This window comes from Plectropomus leopardus, chromosome 16 (genome assembly GCF_008729295.1).
Source record: "Plectropomus leopardus isolate mb chromosome 16, YSFRI_Pleo_2.0, whole genome shotgun sequence".
NCBI lineage: Eukaryota > Metazoa > Chordata > Actinopteri > Perciformes > Serranidae > Plectropomus > Plectropomus leopardus.
The window spans coordinates 21,648,607-21,662,501 of record NC_056478.1 but is presented as its reverse complement, the minus strand read 5'-3'; the positions used below and the strand labels follow the sequence as shown (position 1 = coordinate 21,662,501).

At 38.4% G+C, this 13,895-nt stretch overlaps 1 protein-coding gene across 1 annotated transcript in view; it reads left to right on the top strand.

Annotated features, from left to right (window-relative positions):
- Nucleotides 1–11,312, top strand: part of LOC121955496 (E3 ubiquitin-protein ligase TRIM9) — a 54,490-nt gene extending 43,178 nt beyond the window's left edge. Inside the window, 7 exon segments of the mRNA XM_042503485.1 lie at nucleotides 502–584; nucleotides 2,161–2,324; nucleotides 2,645–2,783; nucleotides 5,044–5,168; nucleotides 5,311–5,489; nucleotides 8,758–8,920; nucleotides 11,238–11,312. Of these exon segments, the coding sequence (XP_042359419.1) occupies nucleotides 502–584; nucleotides 2,161–2,324; nucleotides 2,645–2,783; nucleotides 5,044–5,168; nucleotides 5,311–5,489; nucleotides 8,758–8,920; nucleotides 11,238–11,285 (901 nt within the window). The 3' untranslated portion in view covers nucleotides 11,286–11,312.
- Nucleotides 11,313–13,895: the final 2,583 nt, after the last annotated feature.

Below are 13,895 nucleotides of genomic sequence, written 5' to 3'. Positions count from 1 at the left end.
TTGTAGTGTCTAAAACATAAATCAAGTTGAGATACAATCATTCATGAAAAGAGCACCAAGCACACTCATGATTGCACTTTGATGTCTCTGTATAGTAGAGTTTTCATATTTAATGAGATATTTGGGTGTAAACCTCTTGTTTTGTAATATGAAGATGACACTACGTTTTACATTGAAGAAAATACAATGTAAACGTCGTCTTTCTAAATGACCTGATATAGTAAGTGTTAATGAATTATTACAGTCTAACTTACAAACCAGTAATACGTGCTGAAAATCATGAGATTTACACATCCGTGTGTATGTGTGCATTGCGTGACTTTGGTATCATCTGGTTACACACTCAACTGCTTCAGTGACCATGGACCTTATCATCTTTCTAATGCAATTAATGTAAATCTCTCCACTGGTCTCACTGTACGTTCCAGCTGCTTAATACCACCCTCTGTCCTCTGTCCATGTGCTCCTGTATTAAAACAATCACTCCAACGTCATATTTCCAGATGTGCAGGAGAAACCGTTATTGAAACAAATGCAGGCAGCAGGCAGTGATGAGGCTGAGACGGAGACAGAGAGCCCAGGAGGTATTTCAGAGACTCACTGAACCTCTGTTTTCCTTCCTTGAGTTTATTTGTCACTCCTTCCTCGTCCCTCAGCCCCTGATTATTGTTGAAAACTCACCAGTCTTTTTGTCCCCCACAGCATCTACTTGATCTTTTTCCTCTGCATGGTTTTTGTTTTCCAGCTCCTCTCCAATGAATGGCACCTCTGCAGAATAGTGCTGCCTTCACTGGAACACTGGGACACAATGCTTTCCAAAATTACAGAAAAGTTACAAAGATTTGTTGCCGAAAGTACTTCTCTGTTTCCTATGCTTGTCAATAATCACTTATTCTTTGATTTTTTTAATATATATACTTATTTTTGCCATTCTTCTATATTGTCTTTTATTGCATTTTTATATTAAATAAAAAAATAAATTTAAGGAATACAATACATTTTAAGAATAGTATGTAAAAAAAATGGATTTAAAGCACAGTATACTAAAAAATATCCTGCCGCAAATTATACAATTCATGAGATGACATTTATAGTTTAATATATATATTATTTTTCTTTCAATTAATTAATCTTTCAATTATTAATAGATTAATAGGATATATATGTTATACTTAATTCAGCAACAAATAATCATCATCTTGTGGTTGTGCATGAATCAAAGAACTACTTTGGCCACAAATGCTGTGAAGGATATTGATATTGATAAACAGGGTCTATATGTGCACGGAATAATGCATCGACTCTTGCTATGTTGGTCCCTCTGTTGTGATTGCTGCCTTTCTTGTGTGTCTTCACCACTTCTTATTTTGTCTAGAAAGATCAGATAACAAATAAAGAAACGATGAATGAAGCAGACTTCATCTCCCTGAGATCTCCTCGTGTGTGTTCAGTCGGTTATTTTTACCCTGTTGTTTGTTGTCAGTTTTTGTTTCAGCTCCTTTTTGGAATGCAATTGTGCCCTGTTTGCTCAGTTTTACCACCACAAGGGTTAGATTGATATATCTTTTTATTAGATAAATAATTTGTAAAGATGCTTGTTCACCCCTCTTAACTTTTTTAACCAGCTGAGAATCCTGTTCTGAATCAAGCAATTAGCAAATTTTACACTATATCATTCGTCTAATTTTCAATAGGTAGTTTGTATCAAAAGACACACGGAAATAATTTGTAAGGTAAGAAATGAACCATATAGTATTAAAGTAATTGCTGCAGGAAGATTCCACAACACCAACAAGTTTCTAAAGCTCATATCAGTCTAACCCTATGGCCCACTTGCACTGCTACTTGGATAAGTGTATAATGTCCTCACATGGCCTACATAAAACCTACACTGATTCCCAGCTGTTGCCCTGTAAATAAACCCGGAGCTCTTTCACCTTTAAGGCTCTTTTTTCTTTTTAATCTGCCACCAGATCCACATTAAAGCTCCTTTTTCTCTCCCTCCCTTTTGTTTAAAGGCAACCAGCCAGCTGATGACATCACCCTGTGTGTCTCCCTTTTCTCTTCATCCATCCACCTTTTCATCCCTCCATCCTCTCACGCCCCTCATCTGCCCCCAATTACAATCTCTATGTCTCATCCATCTATTTCTCCCCACAGTGGAGTCTGGACCCGCAGTGCCGGCGGCTCCTCTCCTTCAGCTGGAGAAGTGCTGCACCAGGAACAACAGTGCCACCCTGGCCTGGAGGGTAACCACGCCCCCTGCCAGCCCTATTGAGGGCTACATCCTGGAGCTGGACGACGGCAACGGAGGACAGTACAGGGTCGGTGCCTCACAAAAACCTGTACTGTGTCAGAATATACACTGTGTGGAAAATGGAGACTTGCCGCTCTGCCAATCTATTCAAACCTGCACATGTAGCTTCTCTTTCTTTTTTATTTTGTTAGTAATTATCCATATGCTGCTCAGATGGTAGTTTGTGTGTGTTTGATATACTGTATGTGCAGCATCAGTAAACATGCATTTTAAGTGTGTGGGCACTCGCCATGACTAATACTGTGTCCATGTACCCTCTTATCGTATGTGTTTAAGCAGTGAACATACATATGCATGCGCTTAATCTGCATTTGTGTGTGCCCTCAGGAGGTGTATGTGGGGAAGGAGACGGTGTGTACGGTGGATGGCCTCCATTTTAACAGCTCCTATAACGCCAGGGTGAAAGCCTACAATGCCATCGGTGTGGGGCCGTACAGCAAGACTGTGGTGCTGAAGACCTCTGATGGTAAGCTGTGTGTGTGTTTTAACTTTCCACCCAGCTTGCCAGATTGACTCTGAGTGGCTGCAAAAGAATAATATAGGTCTCCTGTGGAATAATTTATTTTTGATTATCTTGATTTGTTTCCCAACTGAACAGTTTTGTTTGTGGTGATCTTTGCGAAAACAGGTTTCATGACAAATTAAAGGTGTACTATGCAAGGTTGTTGGTTATGGTATGTAAAAGCTCTTGCCAGCAAATTTGAAAGTAAAAGCCAACTCCAGAATCACTTTTGTTTGCCGTTTTGCCTCGCTATATGTGCCTTTTCCTCAGTGCTGTTTCTCTTTGATGCCTGCTGCTTATGTTGACACCTCGTTACCATCTTTTTCTAAAGAAAAGTCGTGCATAGTATATCTGTAAAGTAAAAACATGTAAAATTGATAAGAAAAGCTTCTTAGGGGATGGGTCTGGAGGGTTTTTGTTAGGTTAAGATAGAAAAATAAAAAGCATATATTGATTTAAACTACAGGACTTTGACAAGAGAAAAGAAGAGGAGAATGGATGAAAAGTAAGGGCCTTTCTTTTCTTTAAAGTAGAGGGAAGGAAAGAGAAAAAAGAGGAAAGGAGTGGAGGTGGAAAGACAGGAGGGGAGATAAAAGGGAAAAGGAAGACATTGAGGCAAAGGGATGGCAAAAGAGGAGTAGTTAAGAAAGAAAGGGAAGTAATGCAAACATAAGAAAGGAGGGCAAAAGAGTTAATGAATGAAAGAGAAGGAAAAGAAAATAGGTAAGAAAAGGAAAGGAGAGAAAGGGGTGGAAAAAGTATGCATGGGAAAGTAAAGAATAGAAAAAAATAAATATAAAAATAAATGGAGATAGTGAGAAGGAAAGCAAAGAATACAAAACGAGAATAGATTAGAAAGAAAAACTGTAGAGTGAAGAAAGAAAAGGAAGGAAAAAAGCAGAGGAGGGTAAAGGAAGTGAGAGAAAACAAATGCAGAAAAAGGAGTCAGAGAATGAAGGAGGAAAAAATGGACGATGACAAAATCGCCCATGACCACAGTGGGATGAGTGTGGACAGTCACACTGAGACACACTGTCTCACTTTGCCAGCCGCTAACAACAATGGACATTAGTCTGTTCTCTGACTGATAACCGTTCATCCCTCCCGCCCTCTTTCTCTTTCTCTCTCTCATCTTTCTGTCTTTGCCAACTCGTCCTCTTTTTTTTCCTCTCGCCCATCATCGCCTCCTCCCTCTCTTTCCTCGAGGACTGTAGCTTCCCACAGCTACACAGAGAAAAGAAATTATGGGATGTGACTGTTGATTGTTGGCATGATGAGTAAATGAGCAGGCGAAAGAGGCTGTGGCTGCCAAACAAACACTGATTTTTATGTACAATGTCTTTAATTTGTGGTATAATCCTGTTTATGTGTGTTGTGTGGCTAGATATTGTATGTGCCACAGTTTAGTCAGCGATGCAGCATATGCTTATAGCTTGCTGATGAAGCATTTCCATCCTCTGGCCTTGATAGTAAATGTTTCCCCTGATGTTTCAGCCTTTACTGTGTATGTGGGTTTTTACCCTGCAGCTAAACTCACTCACACTCTGGAGGCTGAGACAAACAAACTGTTAAAACATGTGTTAACCAATGTATTATATATATTTATTATATATATTGTTATTATTTCACTTTTAGGTATTTTATTTTTTATGAAGTCTATTATATTATCAATCAAATTTACCATCTGGTTGATGAGAGGCTTAATTATTTCTGGTTCATTCAAATTAATCTGTTAAGGCAGTTACAAAGTATACATTTGCCATTTTCTTTTAGTTTCCTCAATTACAAAACCTTGAAAAATGTGGATTCACAACAGTCAATTGCTGATACTGTGACCAAAAAAAAGAATCAAATTTCTACAGACAAAAGCACAATTGTAATGATTAACAAAAACATCATCGTTATAAAAGAGCGTTAGATTTGTATAAAAAGAAATGGAGCATTTTTTGTTGGTCAGTGTGGCAAAATAAAAAAACTGATTAATGAGCACCGACAGCATGATTCAAAGATGGTAAAATGACATCACTGCATGCTCTGGAGAACAAAAGTGTGAAAACAGTTTGTGTAGGTAAGTAGTAGCAGTAGGTAAGGTTGTAGTTTTGTCACAGGGGTCTGAACGGTGGCACCGGCTTTCAGAACTTATTCGGCCTTTCTTAATAACTCCAAAAATGACTATTAGCAGGCAGATGTTTCATCATGACCAACTGTTGTTTCCTCCCCACAGTGGCTTGGTTCTCCTTTGACCCGACTACAGCTCATCGAGACATCGTTCTGAACAACGAAAACCAGACAGTCACCTGTAGCAGCTACGATGACCGTGTGGTGCTTGGAACTGCTGCTTTTTCCAAAGTAAAACATACATTTGTTCATCTGTTTATTGATTTTTTTTTTAATATGTTGATCAGGTTTTTTTTTTTAAGTCAGCAGGTGACCAAAGTGAGTTTCCACTCCCAGATTAGTAAAATATATTCTACTTCCACCCAAATCTCAGGGCATCCACTACTGGGAGGTCCGCATCGATCGCTATGACAACCACCCGGACCCTGCATTTGGCGTGGCAAGGATCAATACCATGAAAGACATGATGCTGGGGAAAGATGACAAGGCTTGGGCCATGTATGTGGACAACAACCGCTCCTGGTTCATGCATAACAACTCCCACACCAACAGGTAGGTGCACATTAAACTACATGTGTTTTTGAACTCCATTGGTATTCTTTAGATTGAAGCTAGAGCTGATATTAGGCCTTTTTTTGACCAAAACACTTTGGGAACGTCTGAGAAGAACTGCCCACTGAGAAGATGAGTTATGTCATGAGTCATGGATGGAGAATTTGTAGAGTCCAACCCCGTTATTTTGTCTGTAAACATGATTATTTGTGGTGAAAGGTTGAGCATTTCAACACATCGTTGTTAAAATGGGGATTGACAGTTATTGAACCAGCCTGAAGTGGTCATTTGATGAACTTCAGTTTTTTGCACTTCAGTGTTGGCTTCATTTTTTGGCCCTGGAAGTTGCTGCTCGGGTTTGACGAGTCAAAATTGCGTTGCATTACCCTCGTCGCACATATGCTCATAAAGAGTTCTCTGTCGGTCCATTTGCTCATCTTTACTTCCATTTTTTAATGTTATGAGCTGTTGTTTGTGTCTTTGTCTATTTTTTAGACCTCTAACAGGCTATTAAAAATGGCAGCTGCATCAGAATTAGTTCTACCACTCAACATCCACTTTCGTGGTTTCTCTTGTGCTGGGAGAGTACTTACTCTGAAATAGAGGCTAAACGTCCCTCAAAACAACAACTACCCTCATTCCTGGTTATTGCAGTGTGGACACAATAAAAACAGGGACTCTTAGAATTCTGAAATAGTTCATCTGGTCTCAAGATGTCTGTCATATGTCTATGTTCAATAGCTTAAAGATGATATAAGTATTTAGCATTTATGATATTCGATTTTTACTTTTTTTTAAAGTTAAAACTGAATATTTATTGTTAGGTTAGGTTAGGTTAGGTAAGTAACAGTCAACCCTGTGGCTGTTTTGGAGTTTTGTATTGTACCACACACATTTTCTCAGCAGATGGGCTTTACCCAGTTGTCATGGAAATGGCGAGGTTTTAAATTAGATGTCTTCATCTGCGAAGCCTTAGGACTTCTTGCTTGAAAGTTCAGTCACCTTTTTCATCTTAGTTTTTTTTTAAGCAACACAGATAAGATGTCCTCACAATCTTCAGGAAAAAAAAGGAAAGTTGATAACTCCACTTGCAGTGGAAGATTTTGTGATACTGTTAAGAACTCCAGCACAGCTACTGAGTTTTAAGACTGTTTTGTCAAAAGCGCTCCAAGGTCAAGAATGAACTTTGAAATTCAGCTTCATTAATGGTCGATGAATCATGTACTGAAGCTACAATGGATAACTTTTAGAAAAGTATTTTTTTTGTATTTGCTGAAACTGTCTTTGTCTTCACACAGCACTAAATGAGACAGTTAATCTGCGTACTGTGTTTCCTTTCTAATGGCTAACTGCATGTGAAGGAAAACAACCAGTCAGAGCCGAGGAATCTCTAACGCAGCTGTCAGTTATGTCAGTCATTGCTCTTGAACTGTGGTCAAACTAGGAAGCGCTGATCAAATATGAATCAAATCTCTTTTACTGCATTGCCTCAGCCTCAAATGTTTTCAGAAACATATCTTAGTGTATTGTTTAGCTGTATAATTAGAAAGCTGGTTTTATTTGTGGGCAGCACTTGGTATTTCGGGCAACTGTATCCAACATTTATATTTATATTGATTTATATTTGATCAGCGCTGACTAGTTAGACAGTTTGACCTCAGTTCTTTAGCAATGATTGACATGATTGTTAGTAATAAACCATTTATAAGAACAACTTTTGAATTGCATTGTTGTAAAAATCCAACCAAATCTATTTATTTAAAAGTGGGATACCCCTTTATTAATATTTCTTACATTTGTGACTGCAGACCTTATGACTTATTAATGGAGAAAATTACAATCCTTTATTAATATTTTCCTCACTTTATGAGTTTTCAGTTAAACATTTTCAGAAGTTATTCACTAAAAGAATTCATCATCATTAAGTCTACACTTGAATTGTAAACACTAGCCATTGTTGAAGTTACTGACATTTAAAACATTAATTACTTATTTATTAACCAATAAATTAGCCAACTTTTGAAGTTGTGTGCCTTTTGTAGGAGGTGGTCGTCATTTTTTGAACTTGTATGTCAACAAGAACAGCAGGAGGCACTCTCTACCTCCATTCATCATTACATTCATCTCTCTCTCTCTCTCTCAAACACACACACACACATACGCACACGTACGCACACAGGATAATGATACATACACAGGATGACAGAGGGACCCTCGGGGCTCATACAGTACCGACTAACAAACACACCAGAGAGCAGCAGTAGAGGAAGACTGCAGCCTGCAGGAGACATCCAAACATCTCTCTGCACCGTCTCTCTCAGTGTCACAACGAAACTATCAAACCCTCATTAAACATTTGTTTATAAAAAAAGTCTATACTTCAGGAAAAAAAGTCGACCTTTCACAGAAATAATGTGAAACCTCTGACTTATCTCTCTCTACCTTGGTCCTTTCAGATTACAGATTTATTCAGTGTGCCGTTTGCTTTCATGTCGTTAATCATCTCACGTCTGTTTCACTGTGTTATTTACCACATATTGATTTCTCCGTCTCTCTCAGAGCACTGACTCTCGCTCAGTCCTGAGGCAGGTACAGTGTGTTTGAAACATGGCTATGTGAGTCCCGTGTACAGAGGTAGTTTCACACCGTAGCTTCTAAACAAAAACAATTCCAGCTTCTCTTTCAGGATAGAAAAAAAGGCCTGTAGTTTTCAATAAGTTTCCATTTTTGTTGAGCTACTACAAAGATTAGACTGTTTTAATGTGGTCTGATAGTCCAAGAGTTTTGATGAGCTTGGCAGTTAAAGCTTAACGGACAAAAATGATGAAAAATCTAAATCACTGACTATGGGATTTAAATTTTTAATGTTTTAATTTTTCCTCTCAAGCATGCCCTACTTTATGGCATATGTAGAATAAAACAAGAATATTTTAAATACCACAAGTGGAGTTTTGAAGCTCCACTTTGAACTTCTTTTTAATGAGCTGTAAAACGAATGACGACAGAGAAAGGGCTGAATATTTGCACACATTTTCTTTTGTATTTTTATTGTTATGCACATATTTATGTATCTGTATTGAACTATCAGTCTTAGTTTATCATTTATCCAAAAAAAATATTAAAACTGAGCCACTGGGGTATACAGTATGCTGTTACTTTTGTAGCCATGTAATCACTTTGGTATAGTATATAGCACAAATAAACCTCTTTTTATCTGTATGTTGTGTGTACGTGCGGTATGTGTAAATGTGTGTGTTTGTGTGTGTAGGGCCGAGGGAGGCATCACTAAGGGCTCGACTGTGGGCATCCTGTTGGATCTGAACAAACACACACTGACCTTCTACATCAACAAGGAGCAGCATGGACCGACTGCCTTCGAGAACCTGGATGGGGTTTTCGTACCTGCCGTCAGTCTCAACAGAAACGTGCAGGTCAGTGCGTGCTTGCATGACTCAGTCATGTCAAAGAGCACTTGAAGCAAAAAAAACAAAACAAAAACAAAACAGCAGTGCTGCATTCTCATTTTTTACATTTAGTTGTGCTGTGTGGAGTCGCTCTTGAATATGCAGATATACAGAAGTACTGATTAAATAATTAACTACTAAGGTTATCAACAACATAATTATCAAAGCAAAATTGCCAAACATTTCCTGGTTTCAGGTTTTCAAATGTGAGCCTTTGCTGCCTTTGCCCTCTTTTATGTCACTGTGAATTAAATATCCTGATTAAACAAGCAAATTGAAAACATCACCCTGGGCTCTGAGACACAGGACAAGCATCAGTAACAGGACAGGTGCACCTTCTGCTGTTGCAGCATTAAATGTTGCATTATTTCCAAAATATTAAAGGAGCAAACTGTGTTGCAGTCTGTTTTGCTGCTTTTAATTGAATAAAGCACTTGAATGAAACATCAAGGTCTATTTGTGACATCTAAACTTGAAAGTGGGAATTGGGGAAGAGCACTTTAAGGTGGAAAACCACTTTTATCTTTTTCCAACTTGTGCTACATAAGTTTGTTGCTCCTTTGGAACAACCAGAGGAATGTCAGCTGATGTCAATTATAATCTCTTTGTTTTATAACCCAAAAAAGTGAATAAAACAGTGTAAGTATATGGTAGACTTGGGCAACCATTAAAAATATCTATAGATACATATCGATTCTGAATATTAAATGGTTTCAATTCTCATTTTATTGTTAGTGTTCACTACAGTCACTTTTTGTTCTCTGCTACTAGGAAAGATCTTCCTTTTCATGTTATAGCCTTGTTATATGCATCTTTTAATAAAAATCATGTTTTACCTTCAATGTTGTTTTTACCCATGATATAGAAAATTGTATTAAATATTGATATTTTTTAAGGTATTTTATCAAAGTTAGAAATTCCATTATCATGACAGCATTACATCAAAGCTACAGTTGGTAACCTCTATTTAAAAAAATAAGGGTTTTTAATCAATAAGGGTTATTTGATCAAGCTGTGAGTTGAGGAAGTTTATTCTAGCTGGTTGGGGTGCTTGTTTTTTCCTCAGTTATTTGGCAGGTTAGGTCACCAACTTTCTCCTTTAACAGCTTAACAGTACACTGAAATCTATTTCTAAAAACATTGAAGGTGGCAAATGCAGTAACAGAATCTTGATTCATATTTGATCAGTGCTGCAGAGTTTGACAGTTTGACTGCAGTTCATGAAGTGATTGATGTGACTGACAGCTGAGTTAGAGACTCCTCAGCTTTGACTGGTTAATTTTTGTTCACATGCAGTACATGTGCAAATTTTCGGAAAGCCCTACAGAAAATGTTAGGTTAGTGGATAGCTAGCTATGAAATGTTAAGTTAAAAGAGAGGCAGTAAGGGTTACGGTAAGTGTAAGGGTAAGCGTAAGGGTAAGGGTTACATCATGTTACCAGTAAAGTGAATTACGTCCTCAAATGTATTCACTGCAAAGTTGCGTTGTTATGGAGTGCAAATAACTGTCGCAGTGGTGGGCTTGTCTCGCACTAGTACTGGACGCTGTAGGGATTGTAGGGTCAAATTGTGTAGGCTTAAAACAGGATGTGGCTGCAGCGTTCATGTCTCTTAAATATACTTTATGCCTCCTCCTTGCCTCTAAGGCTTTTCCAGAAGAGGCTGGGACATGCTTTGACCCCAGAGGACCTTTGGGTATGACATATGTGATCATGAGTCACAGCAGAAATTGCTAGAAATAAAGGGACAGTGTCTGCTCAGATGCTCTTTAGGTACTCTCTTTTTAGCCTCCTTAGATGCGATCGGCCGAACAGAAGTTTTAGCTACACTCAAATTGATGGCGAATACAGAACAGAATGTTTGCATACAGAAAATATTTGTTTATGGTCTTTTATTAAAAAACGTTTTTTGTTCAGTGACAGTGTGTTGGCTATTGAGCCTTTCAGCAACTGCAGACCAGACTTCACTGTGTATGTGTACCCTGATGCTGTAACGTAATTTGAGACTGTGACTTCTCTTTTGAACCTCCTTGCTTACCTCATGGTTGACCATGCTTGTTGAAAAACACCTTGAACACTATGATTTGCTTGTGGGAATCTCATCAAATATGTCTGTAGAAGTAATCATAGATCTAGACATCCTACAAAAGTAGTGTGCACTGAAATGTTCGGGGGATCTGAGCAAATGTTCCCCAGATGCAGCTTGGCGTTCATGTAGTTTGATCTCTTCACAGCCTGTCCTCAGTCTCATCTCATTGAGTGTTCGCTCTATTTGTCCCTTCCAGGTCACCTTACTGACAGGCCTGGAGGTGCCAAAAAATACCAAACAGTAGGAGATCCTTCCTCCCTCTGAGCGTGCCCTGGATACAAACCAACGATGTCATGTGCAGTTTGCTCCCATTAGGACCTTTTCCAGTCACATCAGGTGGGATTTACCTGTCTGGCAACCGTCTCAAGGTGCCCTTTGTCTTGGATACACTTCAGTGCGAAACTCTGCTCCATAATTTGGGATGAAGGGATAAAATGTGGGTTATTTTAGGCTAGTTTGTGGCCGTCACTACAGAGATGACTGGATTTACTGTGGATTGCCATACTCAAACTCACAAACACCAGGACACTAACAACACGTATGTTATTATTTAAGCTCGTTCTTTGCAGTGATTTTAACCAAAAGGAAAATACAGCCTGAAATTTCTCCTCGAGGCCTCAGACCAAACTAATCGACCCTCTCACTTTGACATAATCAATGTGAAGATTGCCACACTGTGCAGTGAAACAATGTTGTTTCTCTGTTTGAGATTTTATGAGCTTTTTAACGATTGAATTGGAGATATACCATCAGAAACTATCACCACAATCACTTTTAAAAAGTCCACAACAACAAGGTGCTTTTCGGAGGCGAGGGAGAAATGATTCAGCAGTGCTGATTGTTGCTCTGCTTCTCTCTCAGGTGTCTTTACAGCTCACAAGGTAAAACTAGATGAATAGAGTTTCGTAGGAGTTGTAGTGGCACCGCGGTGATGTTTCACTCATGAAATCTTTAAAAGCCTCTCTCTCAGTGCACATTTCTGTCCCAGTTTTGGCTCTAACAGCACTGCCTTTTCTGGTTTTTTTTTACTTTTCTTTTCTTTTACTTTCCTGCATACAAATTGGCATGAAGATTGTTTGGTGCTGCTGTCAAAGAGGTTTACACACTGAGGTCAAAAACTGTGAAGGATTGGGCTCGATTTCATTTCATTTTTCAGTAATGTGACAGATCTGGTGTCTAAACTTATTTTGATGCATTTCTTGGCAGCCAGTAGTGTCTCGGTTAAGACTACTCGTGTAATTTTGAAGTTGCTTATCATCGTCTTTAAAAAAAAAAAAAAAAAAGGAAGGAATTTACTTTAGTTTCTGGTAGACTAGACGGGTGATTTACCCGTCACTGTTTATTTACACTACATGTGTGTCCGCCTCAGTTAATAATAAAATAAAAGGGAGAGGCTCACCAGAGATGCTGAAATTTTATATCCAAAATGTCAAAGGTCAACTTCACTGTGATATCATAATGTTCTTGAAAAACACTTTCCTGGCTATTGCTCAATGCCATAAGTCAGGAACAGAGGGAGGAACATTTGGTTGGTGACACTAATCTTGAAACTGTGCTGATTGTGTAGATCTTCTGTGCCACTGAGAAGATGCATGTGAAGCATTCATATTTTCACAGACACGGATGTAAACGGTAATTGCAACTTGATTGGTTCACTTAAGAATATAACCGTGGGATGGTATATTCTTGTTATACCTAGTTTCTTACATTTAACTAGACATATTTGGCATTTTTTGTAAATTTTGGGTTCTCCACTAGAATTTTAAATTAAGTCCAGTGGGTTTGAATAATATTTGGCTGCACAGTGTAAGTAATGACTAAACCTCCGGCTTGTCAGTGGGGCTAGAGGTGAAAATTTGCCTCCAGCATTTAATAAAAATGTGGGGTCTTTGTGTTAATTTGGTTGCCAAAACTACAAAATGGTATGCAAACACCTTATCCTGCTGAATTAATCAAAGTGAGGGAACAAGGTTGATTAATTGCGTGCAGGAGCATTTCCCGCCTTGATGGTTTTCCTGCAGCCTCTCTTAGGCTCTGTACTCACATTTGTCTCACAAGGAAATGTTACCACCTTGAGGGATGAATGTCAGAAAAAAATACTGAAATGAAATGGAACCGAGCCAGACCTTACTTTTATTTGTTTTATAAGACCAACATCTACTATAATACATCAAGAGCAGAGGAGAATAGTGCAGGTGTCTCATGGTAATTTTATTCTGCGCTCATCTCTCAGTCTCTCTGTAGATTTCAGACATCTTCAATGTGTCGTGCTGAAAATGATCTTGAAAAGTCACATCAGGTAAAGCTACGTCTGCTGCTACGATTCTCATCAGGGATTAGATACGGCAGCCTGTAGAGGACAGTAGCTTTGAAATTCAGCCAAACCACTGTGACTACAGATATAAGATGTTGTTGCCCATGTAGATTTTATCACTACTGCAGCAGAGGATGGAGACGTTTGCTTTAAATCAATTTATTTAATATGTATTATTATATCTGAAATATTTCTATTTCCTCTAATGTTGTGAGTGTGAGAAACACACCTGCCATACAAAGACTGGGTTTACGTGTGAGTGAAAATCCACAAACAAATGTAAATACTGATATGTGAGTTATGATTTTGACATGTTATATTAAGCATGGATTAAGCATCGAACAAGTTTACAAAATATCTGAAGCTGTATTGTAAATAGCGTACTGTATTACTGTCTTTGCAATGAGTGATGTTTAAGCCAACTGCTACAACAGCTCGCCCTCTGCTGGTGGATGGTGGCAACAACAGGATCAATGAACTAATCCTGTCGTTACATATTAAGGGACTGTTTTTTCATACCTTTAATCGCTGACTTTTAAG